This window comes from Primulina eburnea, chromosome 18 (assembly GCF_022965805.1).
Source record: "Primulina eburnea isolate SZY01 chromosome 18, ASM2296580v1, whole genome shotgun sequence".
Classification (NCBI taxonomy): Eukaryota; Viridiplantae; Streptophyta; class Magnoliopsida; order Lamiales; family Gesneriaceae; genus Primulina; species Primulina eburnea.
In genome coordinates, this window is record NC_133118.1 from 323,337 (window position 1) to 341,930 (window position 18,594).

Consider the following 18,594-nt stretch of genomic DNA (forward strand, 5'->3'; position numbering starts at 1 on the left):
CTATAGAGCCCGAAGATTTACCAGGTAGAGGTGTATTTGCCACCACACACTCTCCCGGTAAGGCTGATATTGTTTTGGGTGATTTGGAGAGAAAGATTATGGTCCAAGAGCATAACGAGACTGGTCTAGACATGGAGAAGATAAAGATGGCTAGTCTATACTTTTGTTGTGCCGTATTCGGTGAGGCGACGAGGAAAAAGACGACGAAGATCGATCATAAATACTTGAGCCTTGTAGATGATTTGGATAGGTTCAACCGTTATCCCTGGGGTAGAGTAGCCTATCGGGATGCGGTCCGATGTCTGAAGAAGGATCTTTTAGGACGATATAATTACCTCGCCGAGGCACAGGGCCGGACAGAAGTTGAGGGCAGCTTCCTTGTCGGTGGTTTTGTTCTCCCTCTGTAGGTATTTATTTTTTTGAATGATATAGTGAATTTGTTATCTCTATTTGTACCAGTAACACTGTTTGAAATTTTTTTTACAGATCTTCGCTTATGAGTGTTATCCGAGCGTGGCACAGAAGTTAGCAAGGAGAAGAGATGTGGACGGTTTGATGTTGCCCAGGATGTTTCAGTGGGTGACTAAGACGTGGGCGACAAACCGTGCCCCAACTGGTGTTGAAATCGCTGCAGCCTTCGGTGATTGTGCTATAGATGTAAGTAATATGAATTGATTTGGTAAAATAACCGTGGACATTATTTTTAATTAATTTGCTCTTTTATTAATTATATGCAACTGGGATTTTTGACTCCTACTCCTGAGGAGCTAGTTGCACCGTATTATACCACCGGGCATTTTGTTGATTCTGCGCCTGATGCGGTGATCATTCGGGTACTCGAGCTCTGGAGGCAGGGTCAGACAGTCATATGTAGCGAGCACCCTGTGGAGTCTCCCTCAGTCCAGCCCACGCATTCTGCACATTCACCTCCCTCTGACCAGCCCAGGCATTTTGGACATTCACCTCCCTCTGTCCAGCACACGCCTCCTGCACATGCATCTCCTGACGTTTCCGGCATCCGTCGTGGTGATCTCGATAGATCCAGCTCTAGGACCAGTTCTCCTATGCGTACGGGTCCTAGAGTCTACTTTGGACTCAATCCCCCCCCACCGCCCATCACCCTTGGAGCATCGTTTCGAGCGGCGATTGACTGAGTTGGAGGATTCCGTTAGGTCCTTGCATGTGAAGATTGCAGCAGAATTTATTGATACCAGAGTGTTTATGAGGAGTGTAAATCAAGCTCTAGCTGACATGAAATCTAGTTTGACTGAACAGATTAGAGCTGGTTTTGCTGAGATGAGGTCTAACATGCCAGTGCAGGAGGACAGAGATTATAGCATAGTCTATACCAGAGGGCGGAAGAGGAAAGCATCTGAGGCAGATTTTGGTGAGTTAATTTTATTTATTATATTTATGTTTATGTAGTATAATGATTTAGTACAATTCTCATAATTATTTTAATTTGTTTGATGTGCGCTTTTAGGTGTGGATGATAATCTGGCTAGGAAAATTGCGAGTACTAGCCAAACACTACATATGTTTGAGCCTAACCTTCCGGTGATTGTAGAGGAGTCCTCAGAAGGTGAGTTAATGCACTTTTTTGATTTGATATTTATGTATAGTATATTAAACAACAAAGTCTTTATTTTTAGATATTCAAGTGACTCCGGTTCCGCGTAAGTCAGGTGGTGAGGCGACCACGTCTAGAGGTTATTACAGTAAACCTCGTCTATTCATATTTGCATTAAAGTTGTTATTATTTTAATTTGTTGAATGTACGCTGTTAGGTGTGGCTGATAATTTGGGTTGGGAAATTGGCAGTGGTAGCCAAACCCAACAGATATTTGAGCCTAACCTTGAAGCCATTCCAGAGGAGTCCGCAGGAGGTGAGGTAATGCACATTTTTTATATTTATATTTATTTATAGTATATTAAACAATATATTTTATGTTTTCAGATATTCAAGTGACTCCAGATGCGCGTATATCAGGAGGCGAGGCGACCACGTCGAGAGGTTATTAAACTGTACATTGTTTATTGTTCATATTTACATTTAAGTTGTTACAATTGATCATTTTATAGATGCCGGTGTGAGGCCACTTGCGGAGACCGTGACACTGAAGGTAAAAAACTCACTTGCGCGAGTTAGGGCCTCGATGCTCGACCGTTCGCCCAGTAGGATTCGAGGTTTTTATGCCGAATATGAGAAGTCGTTCTACGGGCCCATGGCTATCGCAAACTCGCGTGTCACTTTCCTTGTAAGCTTTTAAATAAATCTTTTATAAAGTTTAAATTTGTAGAGAATTTCTTTTAAAACTTTGAAAACCTTTTGTTATGTTGAACTCAGCACATCGGCGAAGCTCTCCGTGGATTGCTTGAGATGCAGATCCGACATCCTGAAGTGATGTCGGCAGATGATTCGTTGATGGACAGAGATTTCTACTCTGCGATATCAGTTTTGGCCGAAGCTAAAGATATCGATTTCAACATAAATCTGGCACCGATTGTGAGCAAAGTCAAAGGTAGTGATCCAGAATGGCCTTGTCTCTCGTGGGAAAAGGCGCGAAGAATTCTCATCCCTGTCTACACAGATGGGCGCTGGTTTTTGCTAAAACTCGTGACAGGGGTGAATAAGTGCATTATATATGACTTGCAGCGAAGGCACGATCCCAAATTCAAAGATCTGAATGAAGACATAGAGCCTATACTTATAAACGCTGCTCGTCTGCTATCCATTGTTGGGAACAACCCACACCCCGAGAGGCCATGGAATATAAAACTACATGATGAATTCCGTGCCAAGATTATACAGTACGTTGTCAACTTTCTTTTTAAAATATAACTTCATTATTCTTTTTTTAATGTTAACAATAAATATTAACATCTCGTTTTTTTTTTGACAGCGAAGATTCAGGAGCTTTTGTATTAGCGGTTGCCGGATACTCTCTGTCCAGGAGTGCGCAAGTAGTACTAACTTTAGATGATAGATTAGTTTCTGAGTTTAGATACTTTTTAGCTTGTAATATGTTCCTTAACGATTGGTGATTATTGTGACTATCTGACAATTTTATGTCATTATTGGAACATCGTTTTCTTATGTAATTTTTTGTGTTATTTTGTTGGTCGACCACTCTCGATTTTGGTTGAACAAAAATTGTATGGTTCGACTAACAAATTCTGTTAGTCGACCATAAACGAGTTATTTTGGTCGACCATCGACCTTTACCTTTTTTGGTTTACCTTTTATGGTCGACCATTGTATTGTGTTGGTCGACCACCACTGTTATTGTGGTCGACCATCGACCTTTACCTTTTATGGTCGACCATAATATTGTGTTGGTCGACCACCACTGTTATTTTGGTCGACCATTGTTATCTAGTTTAGGGTTTAGGTTTAGGGTTTCAAGGGTTTAGGGTTTTTAGGGTTTTAGGGTTTCATCACAATCTCAGTGTTTTCTCACGATCTAAAAAACATGATTATGTTATACGTTTCAATTTAAATGTGAATCATGCTATTTTTTTATATTTTTCAAAAAAATAAATATCGTAAATTCAAAATTATGTTATATATTTTAATTTACATACGAATCAATTCATCACAATCTCAGTATTTTGTCACGGTCTAAAAAACAGGATTATGTTATACGTTTCAATTTAAATGTGAATCATGCTATTTTTTTTATATTTTTCAAAAAAATAAATATCGTAAATTCAAAATTATGTTATATATTTTAATTTACATACGAATCAATTCATCACAATCTCAGTATTTTGTCACGGTCTAAAAAACAGGATTATGTTATACGTTTCAATTTAAATGTGAATCATGCTATTTTTTTATATTTTTCAAAAAAATAAATATCGTAAATTAAAGATTATGTTATATATTTTAATTTACATACGAATCAATTGATCACAATCTCAGTATTTTGTCACGATCTAAAAAACAGGATTATGTTATACGTTTCAATTTAAATGTGAATCATGCTATTTTTTTATATTTTTCAAAAAAATAAATATCGTAAATTCAAGATTATGTTATATATTTTAATTTACATACGAATCAATTCATCACAATCTCAGTATTTTGTCACGATCTAAAAAACATGATTATGTTATACGTTTCAATTTAAATGTGAATCATGCTATTTTTTTATATTTTTCAAAAAAATAAATATCGTAAATTCAAGATTACGTTATATATTTTAATTTACATACGAATCAATTCATCACAATCTCAGTATTTTGTCACGATCTAAAAAACAGGATTATGTTATACGTTTCAATTTAAATGTGAATCATGCTATTTTTTTATATTTTTCAAAAAAATAAATATCGTAAATTCAAGATTATGTTATATATTTTAATTTACATACGAATCAATTCATCACAATCTCAGTATTTTGTCACGATCTAAAAAACATGATTATGTTATACGTTTCAATTTAAATGTGAATCATGCTATTTTTTTATATTTTTCAAAAAAATAAATATCGTAAATTCAAGATTATGTTATATATTTTAATTTACATACGAATCAATTCATCATAATCTCAGTATTTTGTCACGATTTAAAAAACAGGATTATGTTATACGTTTCAATTTAAATGTGAATCATGCTATTTTTTTTATATTTTTCAAAAAAATAAATATCGTAAATTCAAGATTATGTTATATATTTTAATTTACAAAAGAATCAACTCATCACAATCTCAGTATTTTGTCACGATCTAAAATGTGAATCATGCTATTTTTTTTATATTTTTCAAAAAAATAAATATCGTAAATTCAAAATTATGTTATATATTTTAATTTACATACGAATCAATTCATCACAATCTCAGTATTTTTGTCACGATCACAATAATGTTACATGTTTTGCACAATTATTAATATATATTGAAAAAAAACAAAACTCACCATCAAGCTAATGGTCGACCATGAGATTGATGGTCGACCATAAGAAAACTAATGGTCGACCATCAAGCTAATGGTCGACAATGCAATTGATGGTCGACCTAACAAAGCTAAGGGTCGACCATCACCCTACCGATAGCTTGATGGTAGACCAAATAAAATAATGGTCGACCAAAGAAAAATAATGGTCGACCCTCAAGCTATCTTTTGCTGAATTCACCAATTGAAGGAAATCTGTTTTGTTTTCTTCTGCCAACTCTCTTCTCTAGTAAAGGAGGCAACACCAATGGAAAATTAATGTTGCGTGGCCATTCATTTTCTTCCGGAACGGGATACACAGTCTCTGAGTAAGCCATGCACCATGACATTGTAAAATAGTACTGTGAACACATATCATATAAATCAATATTCGCTAACCAACTAGCTGCGATGGCATGAGCACATGGGATTCTATCAATATCAAAAACTCGACATGTGCATCTTTTTGATTCGAGGTCCACTATGGCCGAATGTCCACGACTCCTAACATCAAACTCCATACGTCCTAATTCAAAAACTTGCATTCCTTGGGCATCTGTGAACCTGCTACGAAGGATTCCCTCGATCGTAGGGGTCAAGTTAGTGTTACTTGCAATTGATGCGTGGCGATATCGGGCAAACCAAGATGATGCCAGTCTCTGCAAGGAATCTAACAGTGCAATGATTGGCAGCTTCCTTTCTTCAAGCAGTCTAGCATTGATTGACTCAACCCCGTTTGTCGTCATAATATTGTAACGGGTCTTCGGACAATACGCTCGAGTCCATCTATCAAGTGAGTCTCTCTCGTCCAAATATTACGCTGCCTCAGGATATCTATTCCTAAACTCATTGTATGCAATATCAAACTCGAAAGTTTTATAAATTTTTGCAATGTGCAAAAACATTTCGGTTGCACCCTTCTTTTTGCATCTTCTCTTCATGTTTTGGGATAAATGCCACGTACAATGCCCATGATGCGCATTTCTATAGACGGTAGAAACTGCATTAATGATCCCTTGATGCCTGTCAGAAATTATCACCAATTCATCCTCGTCTGGTACTACTTCTAACAACTTCGTTAAAAACCAACTCCACGAAGAAGTACACTCGACATCTACGACTCCCCACGCCAAAGGATATTGGTGATAATTTCCATGTTGTGCCGATGCCACCAATAAAACACCATTATACTTGCCCTTCAACCACGTATCATCAATTGATACAACTTTTCGCATACTTCGATATCCTCTAACGCATGCACCAAAAGCAAGAAACATATACTTGAATCGATTTTCCTCGTCGACAAATATGTCGGTTATGCTTCCTGGATTCATCTGCTCAACCATGTGCAAATAACAGCTCAATTTTGTAAAACTCTGCGTAGGATCACCTTTCAACATATTGTCTGCTAGTTCTTTCCCTTTCCAAGCCTTGTAGTATGATATATCAGCATTCATACTATTGCGCATCATCGTCATCACCGCTTTTGGTACAATAGGCACTGGATGACCTTGGAAATTATCCACCAACATATCACGAACAAGAGCAGAACTCGCTCCACGGATTCTCTTTCCTCTCCCAGTCAAACCACATGTGTGTGTATTGCAATATGTTCGAATGGAGAATGCACGTGAATCATTCTTAATCAAAGAGGTCCAGATTCTCCATTTACAATCAGACACTACACATTTTACGGCGTACACCTTTTTGCTACCTTTTACCGTCTCAAATTCAAAACAAGCTTCCAAACTTATTCTAATTAGCTCTTTTTTCACCGCTTCTCGGTTTGGAAACTCTTGACCCACAAACAAGTTCGAACCATCCGTGAATGAAAATGTGTCATTATCAAGAGCCACATCCACAACCAAATTTGCATCATTTCTTTGAACAAAATCTGCCTCGCCCTCAATTATGTCATCACGTGCTTCATCATGTAACTCGTCCGTGTTACTACGATCTACAAGCATGACATCCATATTATGCGCTTCGTCGAATGTGTTACTACGATCCACAGGCATGGCATCCACATTATGCGCTTCGTCGATAAAATCAATGCTATTATTACGATCCACAGACACAATATTCAAGTGAAAATAATCATCAAAATGACTCTGTTCGTTAATATTGCAATTGTTCTCATCAATAGCATTTCCGTGCAAATTATCACAATAATCAAAAGAAGCAACACATTCAATTTCAACTTGAAGTACTGGCCTACTTCTCGGACAACCAAGATACAAATATGCTTTCAAATCATGGTCGTTCTCTATATAAATTGGTTGAATGTTGCACGGCAAATCTAGTAGATAACTCAACCTCAAGTTGGAAGTGTCTTCTACTTTCCCAACTCTGTATAGTTCACTTTTTAAATCTTCAAAATAACAAATATCATCATCCACTGGAATAGCAACAAACTTTGCATTGGCCCCTGGATTCCATTTATAAACCAGCCCCTCTGTCACTTCCCATTTCCCATCAAAATGAACAACAATAACTGTTGGCATATATACAAAGTGCACAAACAATATGATAATTAGAATGGGAAAAATGTTGTAAAAACAAAAAAAAAACGCACATGGTCGACCAAAAAATAAGTTGGTCGACCATGAAGTTATGTAGGTCAACCTACTTGGTCGACCAACTTAATTTCTGAAAAAATAAGCTCACGGTCGACCAACTTAATTTCTGAAAAAACAAGAACTTGGTCGACCATTAAGATTGTGGTCGACCATGAATAATTTCTCTTTGGTCGACCACGAAGAATTCTTTTTTTGCTTCGACAAAAATCCATGAACGACACGGATTATTCATCTTATTTTTGGTCGATCGCTGCATGAAATGATGAAAATAATGAACTGGTCAAAGAAAATGGAGCAAACTTACTGTATTTTTCTTCAAATACAGACGTATTTACAGAAGAATGGGGGAACAATATGTAGGAGTAGATTTAGATCTGGATCTGAGGAATGAGCGCCACAATACTTGAGCAACCGTGGTCAATTTCGATTTATTGATACGCGGAAGAGGTAGATGCGGTAGATGAGTTCTTTAAATTTGGGAAGCTTTGGGAATTTTGTGGGGATTTTGTGCGTGGAATGGGAAGAAAGAGAGAGAACAACTAATAATTAATCAATTTAGGAAGTTAACTTTAATTAAGGTTTAATTAACTAATCAAGAGTCAACTCCTTCTTTTTTTAAAAAAAAGTCAGACTCCTTGTTTTTTAAATCTTTGCCCACGTAATCCCATTTTTTAAATTGTCCCAAAAATATTGGACGTAGGGTTTAGGGTTTTTTTTGTTTAGGATTTAAGGATTATCTTTTTTTTTAAAAAAAATAATATACCGTATAAAACTTAAAGAGAGAGATTAAATCAACACCTCTCAAAAGGCTAGTCATACAAAATAGAAAACAAAGACCTAGGGTGGCAAATATACAAGCCAAAAGCTAATCCCTAAGTAAAATGCATAATACAAATTGACACCTGTGAGCATCACTAGGTACATGAAAACAAAGCGAAACCTATCTAAACAGTAATGATCCAGCTCAGAAGTAGGTGCAAAAGACCACCGATGGTACCCATCTCTGAGCCGTCTAACAATGTAATGTCAAACTGAAAAGTACATCCTAGTCCGAGAACGGGCTGCTGTACAGGATCTCTCAGTCAAAATAGTAAGCAGCTGGAAAGTCATTGTGCAAAAACGGTCAAAGCACAAAAAAAAGACCGCAATCCAGCGCAAGTCATAGAAGCTCCAAATCCCAAGAGGAGAGAGAAAACTGACGGAGCTCATCAAGTCAAAAATACAATCATGAATCACGCGAATGAATGGAGCTCCAGGCTAGAGAGACCGCTGAGAGAAAACATCCAGAAGCACCATAGCATTCGGCAAAAACATAATGAAAGAAATCGGCGGGCAAGGAGAAGCTTACAGAGAACGCCTGCCAGAAAACATGTGTATTCCAAAGAAAAGCACCAACGTGAAAAGTGCTGGGACCCACCCAAACCCAAAGGAGCAAAACAAGGAGGGTGCAAGTGATTGAGCCCACTTGCACAGAACCAAGAGGAGTGGAAAACAACCTCCAAGAACTAAAGACCTGCAATAAAAATACATACATACATATATAACCTGATATAAAAGAAAGAGATCCAAAAGAAAGAAGGGGCTGCAAATGGCTAAGAATGTCTGCATCGGAGGTAAGGCAATCCTGAACGATCAGAGCGGGCAAGGATGGAGATGTGGCTGGGTAAGGAATGTCCTTACTCTAAGGTATACTGCCTAAGTTCATGGGCCCTCGCCGCCAACGCATCCGCCACCGAATTACCCTCCCGGAAAATAAACGAAATATGAACCATATGCCCCCTCAAGAGGACCAAAATCTGTGACACAATGTGATCCAAGTCCCAACAACACCTACGAGAGCGGAGAATCTGAATAGAAAGCTGGGAATCAACCTCAATCCAAAGAAGGAAAAGAGAAAGATCAGAACAAAGGCTAAGACCCCTCCAGATCGCCCAGAGTTCCGCTCGGATAGTAGACCCAGCTCCAATGAACTCAATGAATGATAACAAGACCCGCCCAGAATGATCACGAACGACGCCACCAATGCTTGGGTTTGACAGTACACGTAGAATGGGCGAGGCACAGGTAAGACAAGATCTGGAACTTCACTGTCTCCCCAGAAATGGAGAGCTGGCGGTGCTTCGCATCATTCCGAGCAGTCCAGAGAAACCACAAAATAATGAAAAGGAGAAACTCCCTCACATGGCCCCCTTGAGCCCAGACCAGATCCCTCTTCCACGCACGAAGTTTATCCTCAGTGTCAGGGATACGAACCCCAAAGACATCAGAAAAAAAATGCCAAACAGAGCGAGCTACCGGGCTGGGAATAAACACATGTGTGAATGTCTTTGACTTATCACAACACTGACAACGAGACGATAACGCAAAGCCACGGCACTGTAGCACCTCATCAACTGGGAGTCACTGATGCCAAAATCTCCAAAGAAAGAATGACATCGTAGGCCTCAACCAACTATCCCAATAGAGGCGATTAATATAAGAGATCATGGCGCGCAAACAGATCAACTCCCAAGCGGACTTGACCGAAAAAGCACCATCTGAGCTATGAATCCAACGAGCCGAATCCGGCTCTCCCGAAAAAATCGAGACCAACACAATCTGCTCCACAATAGAAGGGACAACTACGGAACAAAGAAGGTCAAAATCCCAAGTTCCCTCAAAAAGAAAATGGGAAACTCGGGCCCCACGATCCCCACGGACCTCAGTCTGACTGGACAGAGGAACATCCTTGAACCAACAATCATCCCAAAAAGAAACCTCTCCATGGCCGACACGCCAGCGAATACCACTCTCCGCACGAGGACTGATCTGGAGCAAACGCCACCAAGTGGGAGAGATAAAACCACGAGAAGAGACACAAGCTGGGTGCGCCAAGAGACAATACTTCCTCATAAAAAATTTGGCCCAGAGGGAAGAGCCCTGCCTGAACTAAAACCACAGTTTTATAGAAAAGCTATCCACAAGATCTTTCAATCTGCAGAAGCCAAGACCCCCCTTCTTCCACAGAGAGGCAAGCCCGAGACCAACGAGCCCAATTCCATTTCTTCTCCAAGGGCCTAGACCCCTAAAGAAAGGCGTTAAAGGCTCTCTCAAGTTTCTCCATGACAGCCAACGGAGGCTGAATAACCTGAAAAAAATATGTGGGCATCGAGAGGAGCACACTACGAATGAGGGTCATGCGGCTCCCTGGAGAAAGAGTACGAATCTCCCAACCCTCCAGCCGCCTCCTAACAGACTGTAATAGGGGCTCAAAAAGAGAGCACGTCCTATTGCCCCGAAATAAGGGAACTCCGAGGTATTTGAGAGGCAGCTGACCCTCCGCAAAACCAGTGATACACAGAAGTCTAGAGCGAAGGCGCTCAGAGCATCTCGGAGGCAAAATCAAGGAACTCTTGACAGCGTTCAACAGCTGTCCCAAAAAATTATCATAGTGATGCAGAAAATCTAAAAGACGCTGCATCCCACGAGACCCACCATTGGCAAAAAAAAATGATATCATCCGCATAGGCCAGATGGGAAATCAAAAGATCACAACTAGAACGGTACCTAATAGCAGGATGAAGCAGGTAGAGTCGGTCAAAGCCACGCGAAAGATACTCCGCCCCTAAAATGAAGAGAAGAGGGGACAATGGGTCACCCTGCCTGAGGCCCCTGGTAGAACCAAAGAGTTTGAAAGAGTTTGGTGTCCCGCTCACCATCCTCAAGCCAGTTGCATGCAGCTTTTTGTTTCCAGAAATCCGCCTCCATGGTGGTGACACGAGCCAGATCTGCATTTCGATTGGACAGGGCATTCCAATTCGAATCAGAAGGATCGGCCTCACAGGCAATCTCAGCAGAACGAACTGCACTCTCAGCCTCGGTGATTTTATCAAAGATGTTACCAAAAACATCCCGATTCCACCACTTGAGGTGATTCTTAAGACGCTTCAACTTGACAAAAAGACGCGACATGCCAATCAGACTGCAAGGCAAGTTCCAATTGAGCTTAACAGTCTACAAAAAACCATGATGCCGAAGCCACATACGCTGAAAGCGAAACAAACTCGGCCCACAGGCAAAAACTGGATCGGTAACCAAAAGCGAACAGTGGTCAGAAACTGTACGGGCGAGATGTTCAACTCGAATGGCGCTGAAATGATCACCTCAATCAACGGAAACCATCGGTTGGTCTTATTCGTCCAAGTGAACGAAGACTGCTCAAAACCAGCATCAACTAGACCATAATCCAAAATGAAAGTGTTGAACTCCTCCATGGGTGGCAGCCTACCACCACGGGTACCCAAATACTCTGAAGCATCTCTGACGACATTAAAATCGCCCCAACCAGCCATGGACCCAGAGCAGGCTTAACCTGAAGAAGGGAAGCCAAAAGATCTCTACGCTCAATGTAGTCGCATCTGGCATAAACAAAAGAGCAGAAAAGCTCAGTCGGTAAAAAAGATGCAGAGACCTTGATGTGCAGGAACTGAGCATGATCAAAAACACACTCAGCCCTCACATCAGCAGTAAAAAATGCCCAGATATGACCAGAGAGATTTGAAATGACTCTAGGAAAGCCCAAACGGCGAGTCATAAATCTCTGGTCCAACTCAATCATATGCTCCAAAATAGCCAGAACCTTAACCTGTTTCTCCTTCACAAAGGCATGAAGCCTCTGCTGGGACTCCGAGCTCCGAAGTCCCCGGATATTCTAGATCATGCAATTCATAAAGGGTAGACATCAGGATCACCTTGTCTCCTCTTGGACGAATCCTCAAGCTCGTTATTTTTCCTCTTCTTCACATCGGACATACCAATGTCCGGAACACCAGATGCAAAGTGTCTATCAAACCTCGCACCGGGGTCATCCTCAGAGACTTGTCTGGTAACCAATTAAGAAACAGGGGCCCCCTGTATAGCAAAAAATTCCTCCACCATGAAGGAAACCTCCGGAGAAGCAGGGAGGGAAGGAATCGAATGGCTACTGTGATTTTCCAAGCACAGAACAGAATCAAGAAACAACGTAGCCACCCCAACTTTCGGAGAGCCCAGCTCATCCATACACTCCTCAAAAGGAATAGACTCCTCCTCCTCAAGAACCTGAACATGAGACTGGGTAGGCACACCAACTGTGCCCGAAGGGAGCACTTCAATGATGGAAGTACCTGAATGATCAAGACCAGCACCCACATGATAATCCTGCTCCAAGGGCGCAGCTCCATGAAAACCAACACCCACATCCCCTAAGGTAAGAACATCAGCAGGACTGTCACCAACTACCTTAGAATCACTACCTCGCACTGCCTCCGCCTGCCAAGGTGACAAGACATCAAAAGCATTCGAGGTTCCCATCGGTACAACATGCTCAGCAGGAGGTGCCCTCATAGGAAGAACACGAGGTGCAACCCGCCTCCATCTCCTGCGCTTAGGAACAACGAACTGATCAGGATTCTGGTCCTGAGGACCCTCCTGATGCGGAGGAACAGGACCAGCAGGTCTGGTCCGGACTGGACGGGGGTTCTTCCCGTGCGAGTAACACACAAGTGGTCGCATGCCCCAGCATCTTGAAATCAGTACAATAAGCTGGAATCTTCTCATAAACGACCTCAATCTCCTATAGGTGATCACCTCAGGACACCCAGATAGACTTGACAGGGGGCTCCAAGACATTGATCTCTATACAAATGCGGGCAAAGGCCCCACGAGTACCATCTGCTGTTTGATCATCAATCTTAATGGGAGTGTACAAAAGCTTTGCAAGAGCGCTAAGGCTTTTCTTGTCATAAAGATGGAGTGGTAACTCCGGAAGTCTGACCCAAACCGAGGCAAGAGGAGACTCCGCCTGGAAGTTAAACTCCGGTGTCCACTTGGAGATCTGGATACCAAGTGGACCGATAAACAGACTGCCCCTGGTCCAGAGACGAGCATAGTCCTCCTCACAGGAAATGACAATCACAAGAAAACCCCTTGGCAAAAATTTCAGACTATACGGTCGCCCAAAACCGAAATTGGCAAAAGCCGCAGATATAGCATGGTTGTGCACAGTCGACCGATTAGCCAGAAATTTTACCGACCAAAGCAAACTTAAACGGAGCAGATAAATATGATATGATCTCATCCGAGAAGTGAATGCCCAGCTTACCGTCCTTAAATGATGGTGCGGGCATATCATCCATCATCACAAGAACGTCCTCGAAACTATTCTTAGCCGTACGAGAGGACGACAGGGCCAAAACATCTCGAAAAGACAGGGGAGGGGTAACAGATCCAGAAGGTCCAGAAAAACCCGAAGAAGAACCTGTAATAGCAAAGGAGACTTTCCGTGATCTCGGGTTTGACTGTGAAGTGTTGACCGTTGACTTTACGGTTGACTTTCCGGTCGAAGGACCACAGTTGAACGGCGCCGGCGAGATGAGCACAGAACCGGGACCAATCGGAGCAGAACCAGGCGGCAACAGGAGGAAATCAGAGGAAACAGTAACCGGAAAATGATGCGAAATCGAAATTTGGGCGTTTCCGGTGCCGATGAAATTTTCACAAATTGAGACTACAGGGCTCTTACCCATGAGTGGACGAAGCTGACTGGAAGTTTGATGGAAGAAATTCTCCGGAACGGCATCGGAATTTGGAAAAGAAACTGACGTGAACTGCGCGTCCGAGGCAGTCGGCGTAGATCTGAAATTGCAATGGAAGAGAACACCATTGGGGCTGATTCCGGTGGCGTTGGATTCGTCTTGGAGTGGGCATTCCAGATCGGGGGCCCATTTGCACAAAGGTGGCTTAAATTGGCTGAAATCAAGGACAAACTCCCCGCCTGCGCAGTGAACAGTACTGTCGTGGAAGCAACCGGCGAGTGCTCCTGAACTGCTGGACTAGAAGGTCGCGGAGGAGTAGCAAAAGTTTCACAAGGAAGATGCGAGTCTAGTGGAGTACCTCCGGTGCCGGAAGGAGCAGCGGCCGGCACCGGCGAAGAAGAAACAACAAAAGACGCGATTTCGGACGGTAAAATGGGGGGGGGGGGGGGGGGAGTTGCCGGACTCTGAATGGCCTGAGATTTTGTAGGGAAGTTCGCCGGGGGACGGCGATTCAAGTGGTGTTGGCGGCCGGCCGGGATCCGGCGGTGGTAGCATGGCTGGCAGTAGGTGATGAATAGTGTAAAAATAGTGTGTTTTTTCTCATGCTTTTAGTGTGTGTTTTTAGATAGACGCTGAGGCCCACTCCGCCTCGTCCTAAACGGCTTAACATTCCTAGAACAAAAATCAATCGAATGTCCAAGCATCTTATAGTTAATACAGAAATGAGGTACCTTCTCATAAATGACCTCAACAACCTGACAATGATCACCCCATCCTACCCAAATCTTCCACGGACGAGGTTGAAAAACATCCATCTCAATACAGACCCCTAGCAAAAGAACCTCTAGAACCATCAGCGGTAATCTCATCAACCTTAACTGGATTACCTAATATCTTTGCGATCGGATATAGACTCTTTTTATCATAAAGATGGAGGGGCAAATAAGGAAACCTAACCCAAACCGGAGCAACAGAAGAATCCTCCTCATATTTGAACTCTGGAGTCCATTTAGAAAACCGAATAACCACAGACCGAATAGAAATCTCAGGCCGCTCCCAAAACTTCAAATAATCCTCCTCGCAAGAAAGAGTAAGAACCATATACCCACGAGGAAGAAATCTAACAGTGTGGGAGCCCAGTAAACCAACGCAAGAAAGTGCAGATAAAATATCCTTATTCAAGGTCAGGCCCCGGTTCCAAGAAATACGCCCTACCAAAGGAAATCTAAAAAGAGCAGATAGGGAAGAGATTACATGATCCGGAAATAAAATACCGGGAATCCCATCACGATCAGTCGGAGCAGGTACCTCATCCATCGAGTCAACAATATCAGCAAAACTCTGAGCCTGCGAAGGTGGAGAGGAACGACGCAAAATATCCCGAAAAGTTACCGTAGGAGGAACATAGCGAACAGAAACAACCTCCGGAGCAACTTGAGCAGCTGGAGTACCTTTAAAAACAAAAGGAACTGCTGAGTTGACTCGGCTAAGTGGAGAAGGAGACTCAACTGAGTCAACTCGGACCTCCGGCACCGGAGAGTTACCGACGACCGGCGAAGATAAGAGAACCCCGGAATCGGCCTCAAAACGCACGAACTCGGAGGAACTCGTGCCCAAGAAGCACGAACTCAAGGATGAACTCACCTTCAACCCATGAAATTGGGCGTTTTTGATTGACAACGAATTACGAGCAATTGAGGGTAAGGAACGATTACCCATCACTTGTGGAGAAGATTGACCAAAGGAATTGATTTTTGGAGCAGCAACGGTGGTGCAATTGACGCTGGAAAGCTTCGCCGCTGGGGTTTCAGTGCCCAAATTCATAGATCTGAAATTACCATCGGAATCAGAGACTTCACGAGACGGGCCCTGAACCATTAGACTCGATGTTTCACAGGGATTCCGGATCTGGTCTTGGATTTTACAAACGACGTCGGAGCTGGCCGGAATCGACGAAGACGTGGACGGAATCGGCGTGAAAAGTAACGACGTAACTTCTCCGGCCGATTTGGGTGGGCAAACGGACTCTGAATGACCTGAAATTTGAACCATAGAAGCGTCGTGATGAGAGGAATCCAACGATGTAATTCCGGGGTCTGGTTGAGGGCTGAGGGTTTAGGGTTTAGGGTTTTTTTAAAGAAAACACCGTCGGAAGCGGGGTGGATAGGCAGACCCCTACTTGTATATATCATCAAAACAACAATACAAGATAACACCTTAAGAGAGGAGGATGAAACCAAACCTCTCTAAAGGCTAGTCATACAAAACATAAAAACAAAGACCTAGGGTGGCAAAAGCACGAGCCAAAAGCTAATCCCTAAGTGAAATGCATAATACAAAAGAACACCTAAGAACATCATTAGATACATGAAAACAAATCGAAACCTATGTAAACAGTAATGATCCAGCTCAGAAGTAGGTGCAAAAGACCACCGATGGTACCCATCTCTGAGCTGTCTGTCAATGTAAGGCGAAACTGAAAAGAACATCCTAATCCGAGATCGATCAGCTGTACAGGATCCCACAGTCAAAATAGTAATCAAACCAGAGAAGCTCCAAGACCCAAGAAGAGAGTGACAACAGCCTGAGCTCATAATGCCAGAAGTGAAAGCATGAATCACATGACTGTGACTCGGATAAAAGAGACAACCAAGAGAGAACATCCGGAGCCACCAATGCACGCAGCAAAATATATAACAGAGAAGTCCCAACATGAATGGATCCCCAGGCCAGAGAAACCAATGAGAGAGATCATCCAGAGCCACCACAACACTCGGCAAGTCAAAGAGAAAAGTCAGCGAGCAAGGAGAAGCCTGCAGATAACGCCCGCCAGAGAACAGGAGTGAACCAAAGAGTAGCACTAACTGATAAGGCACTCGAGTCCACCCAAATCCAAAGAATGAAAGCATAAAGGGTGCAAGTGTCTGGACCCACTCGCACACACCAGTCAAAATGGGAGAAGAGCAACCCCCCAAAAAGCAGTACCTGCAAAGAAAATAATGCATATGTAGAAAAACAAGAAATGGATCCAAAAAAAAGAAGGGGCTGCAAAAAGCTAAGAACATCTGTATCGAAGGTAGGGAAGCCCAGAGATATCCGAGCGGGTCAGGATGGAAATATTTCTGGGAAGGGAAAGACCTAACTCTAAGGTATAAACCCTAAGGGTATGAGCCCTTGCCGCCAACGCATCCGCCACCGAATTTCCCTCCCGGAAAATATGTGAGAAATGAACATCACACCCCCTCAAAAGAACCAGAATCCGGGTGAGTGTATGATGAAGATCCCAATGGCACCGACGAGATCGAAGGATGAGAAGAGATATCTGAGAATCGGTCTCAACCCAAAGGGGAAAAAGACCAAGATAGGAACAGATAAGAAGGCCCCTCCAAACCGCCCAAAGCTCCGCCCGAACATTGGTCCCAACTCCGATAAACTCGCTGAAGGAAAGCAACACTATGCCATATGAGTCACGAACAATACCACCAACAGATGAATCCCCCGGATTGCCTCTTGAACTCCCATCAATATTTAGCTTAAAGCACCCAGGAGGTGGACAGAGCCACCGGAAAATCGTTAGCATATGGGTGTGCTGAAAACCAACAAAAAAACCCAGCGATCTCGCTGCCTCAAAGACACCAAGCCAGTGCTTGGACTTAGCAATGAAAGCAGCCTGAGCGAGAAGCAGGTAGTACAAAATCTGAGACTTCACAGTCTCTCCTGAGATGCGTGACTGACGGTGCTTCACATCATTACGAGCCGTCGAGAGAAACCACAAAACAATGAATGGCAGAAACTCCTTGACGTGGCCCCCATGTGCCCAATGAAGATTTTGCTTCCAAGCACTGAGAAACAACCTAAGATCCCTAATGCAGGGGATCTGGACACGAAAGATGGCCCCAAAGAAATGCCAAACAGTACGAGCAATCGGGACATCAATAAATACGTGTGTGAAAGTCTCCGACATATCACAACACTGACGTTGGAGTATATCATCCATTGGGAGCCACTGATGCCAAAGCCTCCAAAGGAAGAAAGACATAGTCGGCCTCAACCAATGTCCCCAGCAAGGAGTCAAAATATTCCGAGTCTCTCAATCGGACAAGCTCCCAAGCAGATCAGTTCAGGGTTTAGGGTTTGGGGTTTAGGGTTAAGGTTTTTTTTAAATAAACACCGCCATTGTGGCGGGGGGTTTGGTGGACCCCTATCTGTAAATAAATAAAGCATAAAAGTATCATCCGTACAAAAGAAATAACACCTAAATGGGGAGGGGGCTAGACCGAGACCTCCTTAGAAGGCTAAGTGCAGGTGTAAATAAATGTAACGAAAATAAAGTGCGCAGATAATTCTAGGATCGCTCCATGTAGAAAAACCCGAGTCCGCGGAGTAACAATGTATGGGATGGGCCGAGAAAACCAATCTCCTGATAGCAGTGTAGGCAACAGGACTGCATAGAGTCGCAATGTTAGGGTTTTTGTTTATTGAAACACCGCCTGAGTGGGGGGGGGGGGGGGGGTTTGGGGGACCCC

General features: G+C 42.7%; 2 protein-coding genes across 2 annotated transcripts; one reads left to right on the forward strand and one right to left on the reverse strand.

Annotated features, from left to right (window-relative positions):
- Positions 1–748: 748 nt before the first annotated feature.
- On the forward strand, positions 749–3,045 carry LOC140820127 (uncharacterized). Its single transcript, XM_073180450.1, has 8 exons — positions 749–1,387; positions 1,484–1,582; positions 1,653–1,709; positions 1,788–1,886; positions 1,958–2,014; positions 2,083–2,258; positions 2,348–2,811; positions 2,904–3,045. Exons 1-8 carry the CDS (start codon positions 994–996, stop codon positions 3,043–3,045), a joined length of 1,488 nt encoding a protein of 495 aa, XP_073036551.1. The 5' UTR covers positions 749–993.
- Positions 3,046–5,117: 2,072 nt separating this feature from the next.
- On the reverse strand, positions 5,118–5,681 carry LOC140820128 (uncharacterized). Its single transcript, XM_073180451.1, has one exon. It carries the CDS (start codon positions 5,679–5,681, stop codon positions 5,118–5,120), a length of 564 nt encoding a protein of 187 aa, XP_073036552.1.
- Positions 5,682–18,594: the final 12,913 nt, after the last annotated feature.